At 41.1% G+C, this 22,570-nt stretch overlaps 1 protein-coding gene across 1 annotated transcript in view; it reads right to left on the reverse strand.

The window, feature by feature from the left end:
- Window positions 1-20,562, reverse strand: part of lyst (lysosomal trafficking regulator) — a 143,913-nt gene extending 123,351 nt beyond the window's left edge. The window contains 2 exon segments of the mRNA XM_034184385.1: window positions 20,132-20,332; window positions 20,480-20,562. Of these exon segments, the coding sequence (XP_034040276.1) occupies window positions 20,132-20,332; window positions 20,480-20,562 (284 nt within the window).
- Window positions 20,563-22,570: the final 2,008 nt, after the last annotated feature.

Consider the following 22,570-nt stretch of genomic DNA (forward strand, 5'->3'; position numbering starts at 1 on the left):
ATTTTCTCATAAGGCTTGTATTTCATTTTAATATAACTACTAAGTAATTTATTTTTAAATATTACACAAAACATATAACACCTTTTCATTCCGGAGACAGGTAAATATTCCTTGTTTTCATTGCTTAGTGATGCGTGAAACCCAGAGCGAGGACAAATACAGTTAGTATGACCGGGAATCAAACCCAGGGCTGCAATTAGTAACCCAACTCCTTACCCTACACTCACATTTCATCAGACGAGACTAACAGTTTGACATTAGAGCCACAGGAAATTAAAAACCTCTTGCTTTAGTAAACATTTAACAATAATAATAATTTACAGCATTAAACTGGCAGAGATTTGGGTGCTTCATATTTGTTTGAACGCCTTCATCTCCATCGCATCACCATTTCTACACATGCAGGAACTATGTGTTTAAATACCTTTTGCCAAAACAGCGTTTTCTGTAACACATATCTGGTGCTTGTGACTAGAAAGAGACTGAACTTCACATGAACTTTATCCAACATGATGTTGAAGGGAGAACCAGTCACGAGTCTGGTAAGTCACGCACAATGCCGTGCAGGCTTTCGTCTCAAGCTTATTTGGAATAACTGGTGTATTACAACTTAGCAGAGGTGTTGAAATTGATTAGATCTCAGCCTTGTGAGACAGGAGGATGTGGGGAGTTGTTTATGTAATATTTTGCAGTGTGAGATCTCGACTGATTTCATTTGACATGTGGATGAGCGCCTCGAGTAGACCCTAACGTTCTGCATTTCCTCTCAAGCTACAAGTGTGAAAGCAGAGCTACAAATTTATTTCCACCCAAACATCAAAATATGTCCTTAAGATGCTCCCAGTACATACCTTGTTTGTGTTTGTCAGTATCAAGACTGCACTGCATGACTGGGCAGGAAATGAAAACGTGTTGGTCTCCTCTTTGCAGCCAGTTTAAGCCTCTCTCTCCAACCAGTGTGAGTCCAGCAATAATGAATGTGTTTTTGAGAGACAGCTCTGCCTTACTGGCATTCCAGTTTGTTGGAGTAGCTGAAACAGAGCAGCAGTTTGAACCTGACTCAACCCAGAGTTTCAGAGATTAATTATTCATATACTCTGCCAATCACCTGGAACAATCTTGGAAAGCGAGCAGCAGCTAAGCTGAAGCGTGGAACAATGTGACGCAGATGTGAAACAAGTCATGTGGACACACAAGTTCCTTGAAAATAAAAGCTTGCAACTTCACAAAAAACAAACAATGAAGAAAGAAAAATTATAGCAAAAATAATGAATATCACTCAGACTATTAAAATGATGAACATGCTTTGGTTGCAGAAGTGTGATGATCAGAACACAAGATCACTGCAGACTCTATGCAATTTATTTCTGGGCTCTTGATTTTCACTCAAACAACTTTGCTATAATGAATTCTACTGTAAAATATATGCAGGGTATCTGGAAAGTATTCACAGCGCTTCATTTTGTCCACATTTTTTAGGTTACAGTCTTATTCCAAAATGGACTAAATTCATTTTCCCCCCTCAAATTTCTACTCACAACACCCCATAATGACAACATGAAAGTTTTTTTTTTCCAAATTTATTAAAAATAAAAAAACTAAGAAATCACATGTGCATAAGTAAAATGGACTGCATCTATATAGCGCTTTTCCATCTGCATCAGACGCTCAAAGCGCTTTACACATCAGTGTCTCACATTCACCCGGATGTCAGGCTGCTGCCACGCAAGGCGCCCACTACACACCAGGAGCAACTAGGGGCTTAAGGACTTCGCCCAAGGGCCCTTAGTGTTTTTCCAGTCAAGCTGGGATTTGAACCAGAGGATCCTCTGGTCTCAAGCCCAATGCTTAACCACTAGACCATCACCTCTCCAATACGTATACACTGCCTTTCCTCAAGACTTTGTTGATGCACCTCTGGCAGCAATTACAGCCTCAGATCTTCTTGAATATGATGCCACAAATCTTGGTGCATGTATCTTTGGGCAGTTTTGTCCATTCCTCTTTGCAGCACCTCTCAGTCTCCATCAGGTTGGATGAGGAGCGTAGGTGCACAGCCATTCTCCGATCTCTCCAGAGATGTTCAATTAGATTCAGGTCTGGGCTCTGGCTGGGCCACTCAAGGACTTTCACAGAGTTGTCCTGAAGCCACTCCTTTGATAACTTGGCTGTGTGCATCATTGTCCTACTGAAAGATGAACCGTTGCCCCAGTCTGAGGTCAAGAGCGCTCTGGAGCAGGTTTTCATCCAGGATGTCTCTGTACATTGCTGCATTCATCTTTCCCTCAATCCTGACTAGTCTCCCAGATCCTGCCACTGAAAAACATCCCCACACCATGATGTTACCACCACCATGCTTCATTGCATGTATGGTGCCTGGTGGCTTCCTCCAAGCGTGACACCTGGCATTCACGGCAAAGAGTTCAATCTTTGTCTCAAACAGAATTTTGTTTCTCATGATCTGAGAGTCCTTCGGGTGCTTTCTGGCAAACTCCAGGCATGCTGCCATGTGCCTTTTACTAAGGAGTGGCTTCTGTCTGGACACTTTACCACACAGACCTGATTGGTGGATAGCTGCAGAGATGCTTGTCCTTCTGGAAGGTTCTCCTCTCTCCACTGAGGAATGCTGGAACTCAGAGTGACAGAGTGACCAGCGGGTTCTTGGTCACCTCTCTGACTAAGGCTCTTCTCCCCCGATTTATATGGGCAGAGAGCGAGGAAGAGTCCTGGTGGATCCGAACGTCTTCCATTTATGGATGATGGAGGTCATTGTGCTCATTGGGACCTTCACAGCAGCAGAAATGTTTCTATACCCTTCCCCAGATTTCTGCCTCAAGACAACCTTGTCTTGGACGTCTACAGACAATTCCTTTGCCTTCATGCTTGGTTTGTTTTCTGACATACACTGTCAACTGTGGGACCTTATATGCAGACAGGTGTGTGCCTTTCAAAATTATGTCCAGTCAACTGAATTTACCCAAGGTGGCCTCTAATTAAGCTGCAGAAACATCAAGAATAATCAGTGGAAACAGGATGCACCTGAGCTCAATTTTGAGCTTGATGGCAAAGGCTGTGAATACTTATGTACATGTGACCTCTTAGTTTCTTTTTTTTTTTATAAATTTATAAAAACCTAAAAACTTTTTTTTCCTCCACATTGTCATTATGGGATATTATGGCATGCTTTATTGGCTACGAAGCAGGCGTATTATTCTGAATTGATCAACAAAAACAAGCATAACTCAAAGTTCTTGTTTGATACGGTGGCATTTCTTATTCATGGACAGCCACCTGTTGGTCGTTCTCCTTTTTCAGCACAGGACTTTCTGGACTATTTCGAAAAGAAAATAGAAGATATTAGGTTGAGCACATCTCAGCATACTTTGGTTGAATCATTGTATCCAGCTACTGAGCTGGGGAATACTACTGAGGTGCTACCTAGATTCACGGAATTTAACAGTATCTCACAAGGTGTGCTGACGAAACTCCGATGTCTACTAGAAGCACAACTTCTTTATTTGATCCTATACCAACAAAATTGTTTAAGGATCTTTGGCCCATTCTTGGGCCGACTGTGCTGGAAATTGTTAACCTTTCTTTAAACTCTGGATCTCTTCCAAATTGTTTTAAATCTGCAGTGGTTAAACCACTACTCAAGAAATCTAATCTTGATCCTGGTGAATTGAAAAATTATAGGCCGATATCAAATCTATCATTCTGCTCTAAAATTCTGGAAAAGGTGGTTTCAAGGCAGCTTGTGGACTATCTTACTGAGAATGACCTTTTTGAGCCACTGCAGTCTGCTTTTAGAAGACATCACTCCACAGAAACAGCACTTATTAAAGTAGTTAATGATCTTTTGCGAGCAATGGACTTGGATACTACTACAGCATTGGTGTTGTTGGATCAGTGCTGCGTTTGACACAGTTGATCATCATATTCTACTTGATAGGCTAGAAAACTGTTTCGGGATTACTGGAACTGCTCTTGTGTGGCTGACGTCTTATCTGTCTGGTCGTTCCCATTGTGTTTTGTGCAATGACACTACTTCTGACTTTAAGGGCATGAAGTTCGGGGTTCCGCAGGGATCCGTTCTGGGTCCCTTGCTTTTTTCCCTGTATATGTCACCCCTTGGAAACATTTTGCGGCGCTTCGGGGTTGCTTTTCATTGTTATGCTGATGATACTCAGCTGTATATGCCGATAGCTGCTGGAAATCCTGTCCACATAAAATCTTTACAGGACTGTCTTGCAGCAGTGAGAAGTTGGATGTCTAGCAACTTTCTACTTTTGAACTCTGATAAGACTGAAATGATGGTTCTTGGCCCAGCAAGACATCGGCACCAATTTCATCAGCTGGCGCTTAGCCTACGTTCATGTGTTATACATCATACTGACAAAGTGAGGAACCTTGGGGTAATCTTTGATCCTACGTTGTCCTTTGACCTCCACATTAGGGACATTACGAGGACTGCTGTCTTTCATCTGAGAAATATAGCAAAGATTCGCCCCATCCTGTCTATGGCTGATGCTGAGACTCTGATTCACGCATTTGTCTCTTCTAGATTGGATTATTGTAATGCTTTATTCTCTGGCCTGCCGCAGTCTAGCATTCAAGGACTTCAGTTGGTGCAGAATGCTGCTGCCAGAATTTTGACACAAAGTAGAAGGTTTGACCACATTACCCCCATTCTGGCATCCCTTCATTGGCTACCGGATTCTGCCAGATTGGATTTTAAAGTTTTATTGTTGGTTTATAAAATTGTTCATGGACTGGCGCCTTCCTACTTGGCGGACTTGATTAAGCCCTACGTACCTGCGAGGCCTTTGCGTTCGCAGGGCGCAGGGCTTCTGTGTGTTCCGAGGATGAACAAAAAGTCTGTGGGGTATAGAGCATTCTCCTACCGTGGTCCGGCTCTTTGGAATGATCTACCTGCTGTTATTCGGCAGTCTGACACGGTGGAGATTTTTAAATCAAGACTGAAGACCCACTTTTTTAGACTGTCTTATCATTAACTTTTTAATCTGTTTGTGTTTGCTTTGTAATTTCTTTTTATTCTACTGTGTTTTATCTTTTAACTGTGCTTTTCTTGCTTTTAATTTTGAATTTAGATTAATTTGTGTTGTTGTGAATTATGTGAAGCGCCTTGGGGCGACTTTGTCGTGATTTGGCGCTATATAAATTAATAAATTGAAAAAAAAATAATAAATTGAAATTGATATTATGTGTAGAATTCTGAGCAAAAAACTAAAACAAATTAATCCATTTTGGAATAAGGCTGTAACAAAATGTGGAAAAATTGAAGCGCTGTGAATACTTTCCGAATGCACCGTACCATAGTACATTGAAAACTATAAATAGCAAAAAATAAAGATGTCTTTCTAGATAGTCAATAACAATCATAACATCTTATACCCCATCACTACATCTTTAGCATTAATGTCTCCAGACAGGTGCAGGATGACAAATATCAATCCAAACGGAGGATGGAAATTATCAAGATATTATCAATACCAATGCCATTATTGATTCTGCTTATCTCTCCAATTCTTCATCAATTCCTTATCACTTTTCTGTGTGGAAAAATTCAGGCCTACCTCTATAGGTTTATATAGTCATCCAACTGTTTTCCCTGTTGTTATATGATGAAAACCCATGCAGGCCCACACAACTGGGTGCTGCTGGCAGACAAAATTTGACATCATGTCATCATGTCCACTACTATGACATGCAAACACCATTTCTCTGATGAATCGAAAAATTTGCAATCTGTTCTCAACGGGAACCAGTTGTCAATTTCCATCCCTTCCCCAAACATAATCCAACTCCTGTGTTAGTGAGACCATTTTACCCACTCCCTCCCCCAAAAAAGCTATCTGGTGTGCAAGTCAAACAAAATACAGCAATTATTTAATTTATCTTACTTTGCTTATTCCAGACAAGGCAGACCGCTGAAAATGAAATCAGCGATGCAATCCTAATGCTGCGTTTACACAAAACGACAAGTCACGAATGCCACGACATACACATTCTTGGCCACTGATCAAGAATGTGATGATTCGGGGCAGAGGCATCAGGTGTCCTCAGGAACTGCTGCAACCTGTTACCACACGTTACGATTAATGGCACATGTTGCCGGAGAATTATCAGGAACCATTACGCACGGTCAGGAATAGTGTTCCGCGTCGTTACGCGCTATCACGCGCTATTGCGCGTAACGGCACATCAATACGTTCTGTCACGTTGTGAAAGAGGTGAATTGTCTCCACACACACACCCATATTCATCCAACCGAATTCAGATCGCTCCAGTTTTTCAGAAGAACTTTGTGACTGCATGCGTAGTTGGGCTCTGTGCCATGGAGTGGCGCAAAGAGGAGGAGGAGGACAGCACCAGATGTATGGCTTCATGCGGCTCTCGTCTGGCGCATTTTCCCAAACATCAAGCACATGCAGCAAGTGGAACACCTGCAGGAGCGCGCTGAAGAGCACTGAAATTTGACTTTTAGCCGACTTGGTGTCAGCAATCAAACTGAATGTTGTGCAGCAGGGTTTAATTGTGCGCACGCTTCTAACTCCGCCGAACTGAGGTGGTGTAGAGATGTCGGGCAGCACGTGAGTCTCCTCTCGCTCCCCTGGTTGCTCAGACTCGGTCTCCCGCTCATCGGTTACAACAGCAGGTGGAACACCTGCAGGAGCGTCCTGAGGAGCTTCAGCAGGAACTGTGGACCGACATTTGGAGCCGAGTTTAACTGTGCGCACGTGACAGAAAACTGATCCGTCGTGGCGCGCAGTGAAATGTGACGCCGCGTTACAAGTCGTGTCAAAACTTGACAGTTTCCGTGTCACTTCGTAATAACGCGTGACAGTTTGGGCTCCAAGAACCATCACAGGAACCACTACGAACGTTGTCACATTCTATTAAGGGTCAATACTCATCAAGACAGATCAATACGCTCAGTTGCAACCTCCACAACGTGGGACGAAATGAGGGTGGTGTGTGACATTCGTGGAAGATTTTTTGACAGGCAAAAACATGCTCCACGAATATCAAGAATATCACGCACCAACATGCACTATTAAGAAACCTATTCAGATGCGTTAAGTCACATTAAGAATGTCAGGAATGTGTCACGAATGACCAAAAAATGACATTCGTAATGCGTCTTGCTTATGTGTAAACGCACCTTAAGTGTTTATTTTCCTTTATGCTTGACTCAAGAGGTTTCAATCCCTTTTAAAGAACAAAATAACATGTTTTAAACAAACAGCATTCTGCAAAAGTCTAAAACACCATCATGTTTCTGTTTCAAAGCAAACTGTCATGTATTTTATGAGTAATCAGCAACGGACCAAATTTAAATTTAGCAAGTGTTAATTCTAAAAAAAAAAAACAAAAAAAAAACATGGAAATCAAATGTTAAAGAGAATCATGTCTATTTTATTAATGAACATAGTACAGTAAAGAAGCTATCAGACCTTTACAGAGTATGAAAAAAAACTGAGCATATTTTCAACTCTGCTTGATTCCCTAAAGATGACAAATTCGGATATTAATCAATGAATAACGACTTGCTCAACAAGATATTCTTAGTACGCACACATATTATAATTATATATATATATATATATACATACATATATATACATATATACACATATATACACACACACACACACACACACACACACACACACTACAGCTCATAATGTATTACTCCAAACTTGACAGAGGTGATGATACTTACATGAGTTCAAATGTTTTGCCAGAAGCTAGTCACCACGTCTCTCACTTTCTGTACAAAAACCGAAGACTGTTCCTAACTGAATTCAGAAATTAGAACTAGCAGAGCTCAATTACCTCAAGCTTTTCAAGACAGAAAAAGCAAAGCATTTAACTCTAGCTGGTGTTTTGAAACATCCTGTTAGCTCAAACTGAAACGATCCACAACCGGGTCTCTGGCTTGGCTGTCAGCCAAGGAACCAGCCTACAAAAATGACTGACAGAGACTGAGTGCAAGAGAAAGTGTTGCAACAGTTACTTAAAGTTGGTTCAAAAGGAATTTCTTCTTCAAAGAAAATTTCTTTAACACAACAGCATTGACTGCACATAAATAATGGAAAAAGGGCTTAATGCCAGTAACCCCTTTATACTGCAGCTATTATTGTGTCCGATTAAAATAAGAGCCATGTAGTGTGATTTCATTTCCTAAATGTTATCAAAAGAGAATTAGTTTGCACAGCAAGTGGGAACATGAACTCGAGTTTTTAAAGTACAACTATGGTTTTGTTTTCCCACCAAAATACAGGAAGTACTACAAAAGTTCTGTTTACAAAAATCTCCTAATTGCATTTCTGCTTTCTCAGGAAGAAGCGCTGGACAGCCCAGCCCGCCACTGCAAATTTCCTGTGCCACCCAGCACAGGATTTCTGAAATATGAACTGAAATGTTGCTGAAAATGTACCAATTTACCAAGTTTATAGAGTCACAGTTTTGCAAATTTAAACCAATAATTAAAGTAATAAGAAATATATTTCTCATTTTCTTTGTATCAAATCGCAAACAGCAGAGATCAGAGAGTCAGCGTGTTCTGTGACCACAGCGGCACGCTGTGAAGGGTAGCTGCTGAAAAGAGCGTCTCTGCTCTGAGCTGAAGGGGGGGGGGGGGGGGGGGGAGCCATGAAAATCCTTCTGTATCCGTATCTGAAGACGCATTCAGAAATTTGGTTTATTTTACAGTTGAAAGGCTTCATGTTTCCAAAAAGCTCCGAGTTTGAAAAACAGCAGACGAGTGAGTGATCAGAGAGGGAGGAGGAGTGAGAGAGAGAGACTCAGACAGAGACAGAGAGAGAGAGACAGAGAGAGAGAGAGAGAGACAGAGTGGAGGGGTGAAGAGGAGGAGGGGCACAGCACCATTCGATTTTTTTCCCCCCAACTTTTTTTTTAAAGAAAAAATTTAGTACAAATGACAGACCCGGACCATACTAATATACGAAATGGGCAAAATAGGGACTGATAATCATGAAATTGAGCAGAGTGAACCAGACTGACTCCAAATAATTACTTTTATTTAACTGTTTAGCTTTTATGTGAGATGCGCTCAGTACATGTAGTAGGGGCAGGTGCACCATCTGGTGTTGGAGAGATGAAACTTCAACTAATGTGTCAGTCTGCCCATGTGTAAATTTTACCCCCATTTCGTTATTATCAGTTAGGGCAGTCACAATTATTCCAATTATTCTAATATTCGCCAATCGCGATTATTTTTCATATTTGCGATTACCGTGAATTATTTATTTTATCCACAAAGCATAAAACGACTCCGAATCTGACGTCATTGTGCTGCAGCTCTGTTCTGCTCTCATCTTAAGGCAGGACAATAACATGGAGGGTGAGGAGCGATCCGTCCTGCCGTTCGGATAAGACGGCCGATTAAACACAGTGGCCGTCTTCTTCAAAGCCGTCTAAAATGCGGAGTTTACCGAAGGAGCTGTCGGTGTGTGGGCTTGTGTGTGTGCGCGCGCGCGGAGTCAACAGGCTGCAGACTGCGAGGGAGGGGTGGGGGAGGGAGATTCCTGAATGGAGGCGCGACACGTTAGTCTGCTGAGAATCATCAGTGCACACAGCGAGTGCGGAGCAGAGAGAGGATTTTAACCCGAGTGACCATGCTAAAAAAACAAAACCAAAACGTGGAGCTGCTTTTACTTCTCTCTGAACTTTCTCTCCCGGTATGATTCTGTCGTTACCGTCCTGTTCACACCATGTGCGTGTCGTATACTGAATTTATGAGATCAAGAGATGAAATTAATGGTCAAATATCTTTAAAAACATATTTAAAAAATGAGAATATATGAATGAACGTGGAGAAGCTGTGGTGATGTTCAGACGCACAGATCACAAAAAGCAGGTGAGAACTCTGAACTTTAACAGCTGTTATTTTCCAAAGGTATGTATTTGTTCAATCTTGAGCTTAATGTAGTGTTTAAGCACAAAACATGACTGATGAGGAGAAACAATCTCAGAAATGCAACAGAAACAACCACAAATCAGAAAAAGTTGGGACTGTATGTAAACTAAAGATGAAAATAAAAATGTTGCACTATTCCCAGTTTCTCCACTCACAGAAGCCAAACGTTCTTCCAGAGTTGTGTAATTATACTATGATAGTAGAAAGAAAGAAGGGGAAAAAAAGAAAAGAAAAAGACAATATATTCGTCAATCGCAATTATTTGTCTGACAATTAATCGTCTCCAGAAATTTCTAATCGTGACAGCCCTATTATCAGTCCCCATTTCGTCCCATTTAGCTAAAAATCTTAAAAGTACTTAACTGAATCATATTTCGGTGTTGGGAAAGTGTAGGTACACGGACCCACAACAGGGGGCGCAAATGAACGGACAATGGAGTAGGTCAAATAACAACACTTTACTGTTGTGAATGTGCACAACAATACAACAGATTGCAACATAGACAAGAGTCAATTCACAAAGGTGTCGTGTGGGGCAGGCTCGAAGATAGGAGACGCCTGTCCAAAGCAGAACCGAACCACACGATTTCCTCCGCCACAAGAACCCCGGGAATACTGGAGCCGCCAAGAGTCCCGAACTCCCAGGTGGCCACTGCCTCCGCGTGTCGGACCTGGTACTGCTGGCGAGGAACAAAAAAGCAATTAACTGAGGATGCGTTTGCACCCAGGAATCAGTACGGCAAGAAAGCTACCTCCACCTCTCGTTGGAAAAGCAGTCCACAATATAATGCACAAAGTCACAAAGGATACTGTCAAAACAGTCAGCTGAGGTACGTTACCTTCCAGGTAGAACGATATCTCGGCAAAGAGGTGGAGACGTCGTCCTGCTGATGTACCCCTGCTGATCAGGTGATTGGTAACAGCTGTTGCAGGTGATGTGTGACAGCTGTCACCCTGGCTGCTCCTGTGAGGCGGCTGCGCCCTCTGGTGCTTGGAGCCCGCACTCCAGACAGGGCGCCCTCTGGTGGTGGGCCAGCAGTACCTCCTCTTCTGGCGGCCCACACAACATTTCGGAGTCAGTCTGCTCCATTTCGTGACATTTTAGCCCCATTTCGTTATTATCAGTCCCCATTTCGCTTAAAAATAATTAAATAAAAGTAATTAATTGAATCATATTTGGAGTCAGTCTGGGTCAATCTGCCCCATTTTGTTACTTTTTACCCCATCTCGTGATTATCAGACTCAATTTCACTCTATTTGGGCAAATGATTCCACCAGAGTAATCTGCTTTTTAGCGGGAGTTTCCGCTCTTGTTCCCCTCATAAAATGTGGCATTTCTCCCTCGCAGCTGGATGCCTCTGCTCTAGATGCTGGAATAAGTTTATTGTGCGGCTGCATTTTGTTGCAGTGGGCTTTAGATAAACTTTGCAGCATGCAGTCACTTGTTCCACGTCTGTCGCAGCAATCCCAAACCACTTAATGGAACTCGCTCTTCATTAGTGGTTAGCCGTGTTGGTTAGTGTGTGAAGGAAATGGGACGGGAGGGGGTAGCTACGGAAGGTCCTGGGACAAAAGGGTGCGCCACAGCAAGAGGAGAAAAAAAAAAACTTGATTTTTTTATTTTGAAATGGTCCGCAACAAAAAAAAACTCGAATTAATCAATAAAATCGATATATCGCCCAGGCCTAGACAGGATGGGATGAATCTTCGTTATATTTCACAAGCGGAAGAAAGCAAACATTTACTTTGACCTCTATTTCATTGCAGACAGTATGAACCCAAACTATTTCATGTTTTATTTGGCCAAATTCCTTTCATTTGTTATTATTATACATGCATTAGGGTGGTCTTTAGTTTTCAAAGCTTTGAAATGTACTCTGACTTCCTGAATAGGTTCCAATTGATGAAGAAAAAAAAAAAATGTGTAAATTGCCATTGCCATTGTGTGCTATTAAAAGGTTCTGTAACCCGAAATGCCTGGACACAAATGGTGAGCACAGACAAGTGTTTGACGTTCAAAAGGCTTTATTGAGGACACATACAGTAGTGTTCAGAATAATAGTAGTGCTATGTGACTAAAAAGATTAATCCAGGTTTTGAGTATATTTCTTATTGTTACATGGGAAACAAGGTACCAGTAGATTCTCACAAATCCAACAAGACCAGCATTCATGATATGCACACTCTTAAGGCTATGAAATTGGGCTATTAGTAAAAAAAAAAAAAAAAAGTAGAAAAGGGGGTGTTCACAATAATAGCAGTGTGGCATTCAGTCAGTGAGTTTGTCAATTTTGTGGAATACAGGTGTGAATCAGGTGTCCCCTATTTAAGGATGAAGCCAGCACCTGTTGAACATGCTTTTCTCTTTGAAAGCCTGAGGACAATGGGACGTTCAAGACATTGCTCAGAAGAACAGCGTAGTTTGATTAAAAAGTTGATTGGAGAGAGGAAAACATATACGCAGGTGCAAAAAATTATAGGCTGTTCATCTACAGTGATCTCCAATGCTTTAAAATGGACAAAAAAAAAAAAAAAAAAAAAAAAAGACGCGTGGAAAATGGAAAACAACCATCAAAATGGATAGAAGAATAACCAGAATGGCAAAGGCTCACCCATTGATCAACTCCAGGATAATCAAAGACAGTCTGGAGTTACCTGTAAGTGCTGTGACAGTTAGAAGACGCCTGTGTGAAGCTAATTTATTTGCAAGAATCCCCCGCAAAGTCCCTCTGTTAAATAAAAGACGTGCAGAAGAGGTTACAATTTGCCAAAGAACACATCAACTGGCCTAAAGAAAAATGGAGGAATACTTTGTGGACTGATGAGAGCAAAATTGTTCTTTCTGGGTCCAAGGGCTGCAGACAGTTTGTGAGACGACCCCCAAACTCTGAATTCAAGCCACAGTTCACAGTGAAGACAGTGAAGCATGGTGGTGCAAGCATCATGATATGGGCATGTTTCTCCTACTGTGGTGCTGGGCCTATATATCGCATACCAGGTATCACGGATCAGTTTGGATATGTCAAAATACTTGAAGAGGTCATGTTGCCTTATGCTGAAGAGGACATGCCCTTGAAATGGGTGTTTCAACAAGACAATGACCCCAAGCACACTAGTAAATGAGCAAAATCTTGGTGCCAAACCAACAAAATTAATGCCTCGCAGATGTGAAGAAATCATGAAAAACTGTGGTTATACAACTAAATACTAGTTTAGTGATTCACAGAATTGCTAAAAAAGCAGTTTGAACATAGTAGTTTTGAGTTTCTAGCGTCAACAGCAGATGCTACTATTATTGTGAACACCCCCTTTTCTACTTTTTTTCCCACTAATAGCCCAATTTCAAAGCCTTAGAAGTGTGCATATCATGAATGCTTGGTCTTGTTGGATTTGTGAGAATCTACTGAATCTACTGGTACCTTGTTTCCCATTAACAATAACAAATACACTCAAACCTGGATTAATCTTTTTAGTCACATAGCACTACTATTATTCTGAACACTGCTGTACAAGGGTCGGTACATAAGAAGGCAGTCAAAGATCAGCAACGGCAGAAAAAACACCAGGCAAAAAAGCGAGGTCCAGAGAACAGGCAGGTAGTTAAAAAAACACAGCAGGGCATTCAAGACAAGCAGCCAGAAGAAAGACTGGAAGCGAGGGGGATAAAGCACAACAATCCGGAGGAGAAGAAAGGGAAAAGAGGAGCTTAAGTACATGCAGTGATGAGCAGGAAATGAGAGACAGGTGTGAGAGAAGGATACAGTGCACCCAAGTGAAAGACAAGATAAAGCTGTAACAGAACCCCAAACAGAAAATAGAGGAGAAAAAAGCCCCCCAACACACACCAAAATCCCAATCCTGACAGCTATAGAACACTAACTAAAGCTTAATGGTGCCCCAACCCATCCTAAACAACATATCAAAAGTCCTGATGAATCCTCCTGCACCAGTGCTCACTTAGAAATTAAAGACTGCCTCCACAGGTGATTTTTCAAACTTTAGTTAGTATAGCATTATATAGCATATATAGCGTTATATGTTTTCTCACCAAATGAAACCTATTAAGGGGTCATAGTATTACATTTCAAAACTTTGCAAAATAAGGACAACCCATGGAAAAGCTGCTGTCTTGTCAGTAGCAGGTGTTGCTCTACTTTTCTTTATTAATGCTGCTTTTCAGAGATATGAAAATTATCTTTGCCAAGGACACTAACACAACCCCACACTATTACAGCCCATGGATTTTGACTTGTTCCTGATAACAGTCTGGGTGGCCCTGTTCATCTTTGGTCTGGACCACATTTCTTCCACAGTGTGATGGTCCAACCCAGATGTATCAGAGCCCAGAGAAATCAACACTGTTTCTCAGGAGGAAAGCAAGGAATCTAAGCAAAGCGCTTCCCTCATTGTTTTCTGCTGCACATCATTTATTTTTAGCATTCACAAGCACCCATTATGTGCACACGTGGTTTAATGGCATTTGTGAATGCAACACAGTACAGTAGTGTTTGACAAAGCTTACCCAAAGTAACCACTTGTCCATGTGGTTATGTCAGCGAATCATGAATGACGGTTATTGATGTAGCGTCATTTGAGAGATCGGCGACCATAATGGATTTCTATTTACTCACTAGATAGAGGACCGTGGCAATCCTCTCAATCGCTGGCTGTTGCCAAACTGCTGCCATCTTGGTTAGCGTCAGACACCCAAATGGAAAGAGAAATCATTGTGGGCATGATCAATAATTTCAAGAGAGTTTCACCATGAATCTGCTTTTCCCGTGCCATTATTGTGCTGTTACATTTATTCAAACTCAGTCCCACATTTGTACAGCCACTATTAGTCAAAACAAACACAGAAGAGAATCAGATGATTTATATAATAGACTTAATCGACTGGGACTGTTCAACCCAGTCCAGATAGAAAGTAATATCATTAGTTTGTCAAACACACTACATCTGCCATGACACCAGATACTAGTCTGATCCTTAATTTAATTATGAAGTTAAGTTAAAGATGGGAAATAATCAGGGGTGAAAGTAAGAGCTTTGCATGCTCGCATCATATTAAAGATATTAATATTAAAGATGGCTTTTAACCCACCTGCAACATCGCTTTTACGGAGCACTTCTCCGCAAAAATATTAAACAATATAATAAAATTAAACAGCCACGCCAGCCAGGGTGAAAGTAAGATTAAACAATCATTTCTGGACCAAGTTGAAAGAAATCTGAAAACACTACACTGCTTACACAGAGTACATCATAGAGAAATTAATCTCATTCGTGTATATTCTTATATTAGTAGAATATACAAAGCAGTTGCTTTGACATGTCATGTGACCCAGCAAATTGAGAGAAAAAAACATTTCCCTTCTATGAATTTGCATTTACAGAATATCTCAGGATGGAAAACCTAATGTGAAGGAAAAACTCAAGGCTAATTAAAAAGGGATAAATTGAGACTTATGAAAGTGCGACTTCTAATTGAATCATTAAAGGAATGGTGAGATATTTATCACAACAAAGCATTCAGGCAGTACAACTGAAGTCACTACTTTACAGAATACAGATAGACAGAAAATAATAAATCATTTTCTAACCTTTATTCAGCAATTTTAGTCATTTCTGCCACATTAATATTACATATAATACATGCTTATGAAAGCTCACTTCACAATTATTTTTTATTCTTTTATTTATTTAACCCTTATTTAATCAGCTGATACTCCTTTGTCAGCTTGTCGCAGCACCTGAACGCTGCACAAAACAGCATTTTCAGATCACTTTAACCCAAGTTTAAGTCAGCAAATAAGCTATTTCTATTTGATCTAATGTCTGACGACGCATAATAACGCTAAGCAAGATGGCGGCTGCTGGCAACAGCTCACAGGCTGCATCTGCCATCTAGTGGATTAAACAGAAATTGATAGTATTCATCTTAGGCATGCACACTTGCCCTGTACGCACTGAAATTTCACCATATTCCTTGAATCAATTAATGATATTATGCAATGTAGAGGGAGAAATATCCTTTCCAATCTTTCTTTGAGGAACACTTTTTGTGTGTGTTTTTAAACATTTCTAGAACTTCCACATGCATTTGTTGAACTGGAAATCCTCTGTTCATCTTTGCTCCTCATAGACACAGCCTTTTGGGGACACTGCTTTTGTACCAAATCATGATTACAATCACCCGTTGACATTAGTGGTTTGAAATAAATTACGTTTTTTAACCTCATTACTAGCTTAAATTGCACACTGCCACTTTGCTTTGTGTACACCTGATCCCATCAGATCTCAGAAGTTAAGCAGAGTTATAATTGGATGGAAAACCACTAGCGATGTGCCAGTCAACCTGCAACCCGCGGCCACCAGTGGACCGGGCAGGTTCGGGTAAGCTTGGTGAGAAAATATTGCGGGCAGGCCAGGTTAAAAAGTGGCAAAACAGAGTTCCCACTAAGTACTTGGTATTTTACAGAAATATTACACACTGTTCTCCTTGGACATCTAGAGTTACAGTGGGGCAAATAATTATTTGATCCACTGTCAATTTTGCAAGTTTTCCTACCTACAAAGAATGGAGACGTCTGATTTTCATCGTAGGTACAGACAGACAGACAGAGAAATATATATATATATATATATATATATATATATATATATATATATATATATATATATATATATAAAAATCAGAAAATCACACACTATGATTTTTAAATAATTCATTTGCATTTTATTAAATGCAATAAGTATTTGATACAATCGAAAAACAGACCTTAATATTTGGTACAGAAATATTTGTTTGCAATTACAGAGGTCAGACATTTCCTGTAGTTCTTGACCAAGTTTGCACACTGCAGCAAGGATTTTGGTCCATTCCTCTATACAGACCTTCTCAAGATCTTTTGGGTTTCAGCTCCCTCCAAAGATTTTCTATTGAGTTCAGGTCTGGAGACTGGCCAGGCCACTCCAGGGCCTTGAAATGCTTCTTACAAAGCCACTCCTGAGTTGCCCTGGCTGTGCATATCAGGTCATCGTCATGCTGGAAGACCCAGCTATGACCCATCTTCAAAGTTTTTACTGGGGGAAGGAGGTTGTTTGCCAAGATCTTGTGATACATGAACCCATCCATCCTCCCTTCAATACAGTGCAGCTATCCTGTCCCCTTTGCAGAAAAGCACCCCTAAAAAAGATGTTTCCACCCCCACGATTCACAGTTGGGACGGTGTTCTTGGAGTTGTTCTCATCCTCCAAACATGGCAAGTGGAGCTGATACCAAAAAGCTCTATTCTGGTCTCATCTGACCACATGACCTTCTCCCATGCCTCTTCTGGATCATCCAGATGGTCACTGATGAACTTCAAACAGGCCTGAGCATGTGCTGGCTTGAGCAGGGGGACCTTGCTGCCCTGCAGAATTTAAAACCATGATGGCATCGTGTGTTAATCTTTGTGACTGTGGTCCCACCTCTCTTCAGGTCATTGACCAGGTCCTCCTGTGTAGTTCTGGGCTTTCTCAGAATCATTCTTACCCCACGAGGCGAGATCTCGCATGGAGCCCCAGATGAAGGAAAATTTACAGTCAACTTGTGTTTTTTCCATTTCCTAATTATTATGCCAACAGTTGTTGTCTTCTCACCAAGCTGCTTGCCTGTTGTCCTGTAACCCATGCCAGCCTTGTGCAGGTCTACAATTTTGTCCCTGGCATCCTTAGACAGCTCTTTGGTCTTGGGCATGGTGGATAGGTTAGAGTGTGATGGATTGAGTGGTGTGACAGATGTCTTTTATAAAAGGTAACAAGTTCAAACAGGTGCCATTAATACAGGTAAAGAGTGCAGAATAAGAGGGCTTCTTAAAGAAAAACTAACAGGTCTGTGAGAGCCAGAATTCTTGCTGGTTGGTAGGTGATGTATACCTTACCATATGTCTGTTTATGTATCACGCCCTGTATCATTCGTATCGGTATCAGCCCAAGCCAGAAGGATGAGCAGAGTAACACAAAATGAGGGTGGAGTGGAGAAATTGGCATTCCTGGTTGGATGAAAAGTGGGGCAATACAAAGCCTGGTATTTTCAATGTCTTTTTTTTTTTTTGTATCGCCCCACTTTTAAGATTTGTATTTCCCTGATTTTATTGCCACAGTTTCCAGGGCAATAAAACTGAAAGGACAAGTGTATGATTTATCAGCCTTCTTTTTCTTGTATCTCATGAGGGCTGGTTTATGAGTATAGGGCAGATTTTTGTTGTAAAATGTGATAATACTTATTTCATGCAAAAAATGAAAATTAATTATTTAAAAATCATACAATGATTTTCAATTTTTTTTTCTTAGATTCTGTTTCTCACAGTTTAAGTGTACCTATGATAAAAATTACAGACCTCTCCATTCTTTGTAGGTGGGAAAACTTGCAAAATTGACAGTGGATCAAATTCTTATTTGCCTCACTGTACATCTGATGTGAAACAAGCTGAAGGAAATCAGTTTATTGGCTTTCTTTTTGATAAAAAGAAGGGTCATCAAGAGCACTGAGTGATCAATTGTTGAGGATTTTTTTTGCTTCTTTACACGATGTAATCCCAAAATAACCTGTCAGCAGTTGTCTGGTTAAGGGCCAACACGAACTGACCTCATACATTGTCATTTGCAACATTTTTTGGTAGAATTGTATACCCCCCCCCCCCCCCCATACACACCCACCCACTCCCAACAGGTCGACATTTTATGAAACATATTATGTTTCATAAAATGACATATTATGATGTGCCCCCAGCGTATGTCGACATATTATGAAACCAGGAAAGTGGTTTGGCACTGCCATCCCAAGCAGGGATTCTCTGTACACCCAGTACACCACCTGGTCTCGACTCTGACTAGCAACCTTATTTGACTGTTTTTGTGTTTGTACTTTAAATGAGGAGGAAAAAAGGTGCAACTTGTCACATGCTCTCTCACTCAGGGAGGGAGCATCTCTGCTTCCCACACACCATGTAGGACCATCACACAGAGTGCAAACCAATTCACTGGGTGTGTCTCAGAGATTAAGTAGGGTGCCTGATAAAGAATTCCAACATGCATCTCACAGAAAAAAAAAAAAAATCGAATCAGAAACAGTTTCAGGATTAAATTTAGCTAATAGCAGGAAGAATTCTCCATGTACAGCCAAGAATGGTGGTACTCTGAGGATGGCTAATATGAAACCTGTACCACATGCAAGCACAAAACGTAAATAAAAAGCATATTTTGCATTTGACCTGTCTGACAGAAGAACACAAAGCTACTGTTAAAAGATGGTGCAGTCCATATGGTCATGTTACTATGACAATTAAGCCCAAGCTGATATACAACAGCATCGTGACTAACAAGTAAGTAGAACGCACTCTCACAGACAGGACTCTTCATCCTTTAGAGGAAAAATAATGTTCTCTATAACAGCTAAATCATCTACATGTGCAGGGCAGATCCCACTCAGGGCCGTCACTCTGATCCTAATCCAAGTCTCATGATCTGACTGCTATTAGTTCTCTGGCAGAGATGACAGATGTCTGTATTTTGTTGACAGTCAAGAATGGACACTTGCACAACACTCACAATGAACAATCTGTACACCTGACACGTGTGAAGTGACTCACTGCTGACAGTTTGCTTCAAGATAAATCTGAAGCCCAAAGGTGGCGCCCATGGGTTGCCACAGCCCTTATGCATGTCCCCAAGAAAAACAACAAATTATTCTCTTTCAGCATCACATTTGATTACGTAACTCGGTACAAGCAAAGATGAAAAAATAACACTTGGATTCTGAGAAGAAAATGTGAAATCTGCACAAATCAGTTCTTTCAGGTCACATCCCTTACTGTTTTTTGTTTTGCTTTTTTTTTTAATACACCAAAACTGAATTAACATTTATTAGCGCTACAGATCATTTTGTAAATTATTTTTCTGTCACCACGACTGAATCACACATCATGAGACAACAACAAAAAAGTCCTTTGACCAGTCAAAAAAGCAGCAGGCAAACAAAGGAAAACAGCTCTGCCGATCACGTTTATATTGTTCTTAGAATTGTGGCAAACCTCAGCGATGACACGCTGTCACGTGCTGGTGGTGGAAAAAGGAAGTAAATTTTAAACAGTGAAGTCGAGTTTTCTGTGTGTATCGTACCTGCAGGTCAGCTCCCTGTAGCCTGCAGTCCATGTACTTCTCCCACGCGTGTGACAGATCCTCCATGTCGTCCCAGTCACAGCGTTGACGAAGTGGAGAACAAACTTCTTTGGCTTTTCTTCCAAATCCAGCCAGGGGCCGAAAGTGGTCGGGACAACACCGAGCCCAGGCCGAAACCTTCTGCCGACCCGTTCATAGCCGCTTCATGACTCGCTGCGCCAGTTTTAAAAAGCAGCTTCTGCAGACAACAAAATAAGAGTCTGTCAGCGTGACGAGGCACAGTGAGCTCTGTGACTCTTCTCCACACCTTCAAATATATCTGAGCATTTATATATGACGCCCTTGAACCGCATTGGAACCCGAAACTTCGGCCGTTCAACGACACATGACAGCTTTAGCAAAACACAGCAGCAGCCAGCTTTACCGCACATCTGCGTCAAATCTACACCTGGAATACAGCCACTCGTTTCCGGTAAGGGACTTAGTTTTCAAAATAAAAGCACCAAATCCTATATCTTAAAGGAACTGATTCACCGTAGCTGTCAAACCATCCATCCATCCATCGTCTGCCACTTAGTCCATTTTAAGGGTTGCGGGGGGCTGGAGCGTATCCCAGCAGCCATAGAGCGCGAGGCGGGGTACACCCAGGACAGGCGCCAGTCTGTCGCAGGGCCACAAACAAACAAACACAGACACACACACAATTAAAGATTCCAATCCACCTAACCTGCATGTCTTTGGATGTGGCAGGAAACCGGAGCCCCCGGAGGAAACCCACACAAACACGGGGAGAACATGCAAACTCCACACAGAAAGGCCAGGGGAATTGAACCCACGACCTTCTCGCTGTGAGGCAACAGTGCTAACCACTAAGCCACCATGCTGCCCAGCTGTCAAACCATTTTATTTATATATATATATATATATATATATACACACACACACACACACAAGATATATTATATGTAATATAATATACATCTCACAATGACAGCCACCTCTCTGAGATCTTTTGAGATTTTGCAGGATTTGAAACCTCAGTAGGGTGAACTGATTGCCAGTGTTGTTGACCGAACGGTCCTCCCCTAAAAATTGGTCCGCCCTGCCTTCACTGTGCATGTGTCATTTTGGCGCGTCAGCAGCAGTTCACTGATTATCACCTTGTTTCTGCTTAAAACTACACTCCAGTTATCATGTATCTCAGAGACAGATATGTGAAGCTTTTGTACAACGATTTTCACATAAATTCAGCATTATTTCATAATAAAGACAGGGGAAGTGATCAGAGCGCCGCAGTGAGGTAAGCTGCTGCTGATGCGTTCACTACGCCTCCGTCATTTCAAAACGTCAGTAGCGACTCACCGATTATTGCCTCATTTCTCCTTAAAATGGCCTTGTTTCTGCTTAAAACTGACTTTAAAATGATTTAGGAGGTTTTACCTTGTCATCTGATGGTTAATAATCACATTTTATCCGTTGATCGCTTTGGGTGTAAGAGTCCGTCTCAGACGAGCTGCTGTGGTCCCAAATGACGCATGCGCAGTGAAGGCAGGGCAGACCAATTCTTAGTGGGGACCATTCAGTATGCGACACCGACTATGGAGAGGGTTGCTTCTTGGTGGTATCGTGGTAAGCAATGGGCTTGAGACCAGGGATCCGCGTGCAAACTCCTGTCTGGCTGGAAAAAATCACTAAAGGCCCTTGGGCAAGGTCTGTAATCCCCAGAGTTGCTCCGGGGTGTTGTAGTCAGCACCCTGCAGGGGAAGCACTGTGACATCTGTGTGTGAGTGGGTGAATGTGAGGCATTACTGTAACGTGCTTTGAGCTGCCGATATAGATAGAAAAATGCTATATAAATGCAGAGACCATTTACCATTTTTTTTTCTAGAATTGATTAAAAATAAGGCAATTTATCTTTATCTGCAAAATGCAAGTACATCATGTTCTCAAATAATTACAAACACCAAATAACTGTGTTGATGCAATTTACATAAAAGTGTTACACTATGTCCCATTTTATCTGATATTTTTGTATATGTCTCTAGAGCAATTAGTCAATTAAATGATTAGTAACAAAATATACCATTATTTTAACAATTATGAAAGCTGTTTATCATACAAAAAGCCAAATATTACCTGACTGAAAATTTCTATTAAGTCAGAAATGTTTATATCATTGTAAATGTAATATTCTAAGGGTTTATGTCACTGGTAACTTGTTTAAAGGAGTAATATATATACATATTTTCATCTGAATTACACATGTTGTCTGTGTCATAAAGGTAAATCTAATATTAAAGAGTGTAGCCAAACTTTAGCCAAATCAAAAAGGCACTCGGTACAGTGCATACTTCCACAAAGGTAACACACAAAATGCAATCCCTGTCTTTTTGGGGGGGCAAGCAAGCAAACAAGATTTTATCCACCAGGTTCAAATGA

The sequence above is a fragment of the Thalassophryne amazonica genome, chromosome 13 (assembly GCF_902500255.1).
Source record: "Thalassophryne amazonica chromosome 13, fThaAma1.1, whole genome shotgun sequence".
NCBI lineage: Eukaryota > Metazoa > Chordata > Actinopteri > Batrachoidiformes > Batrachoididae > Thalassophryne > Thalassophryne amazonica.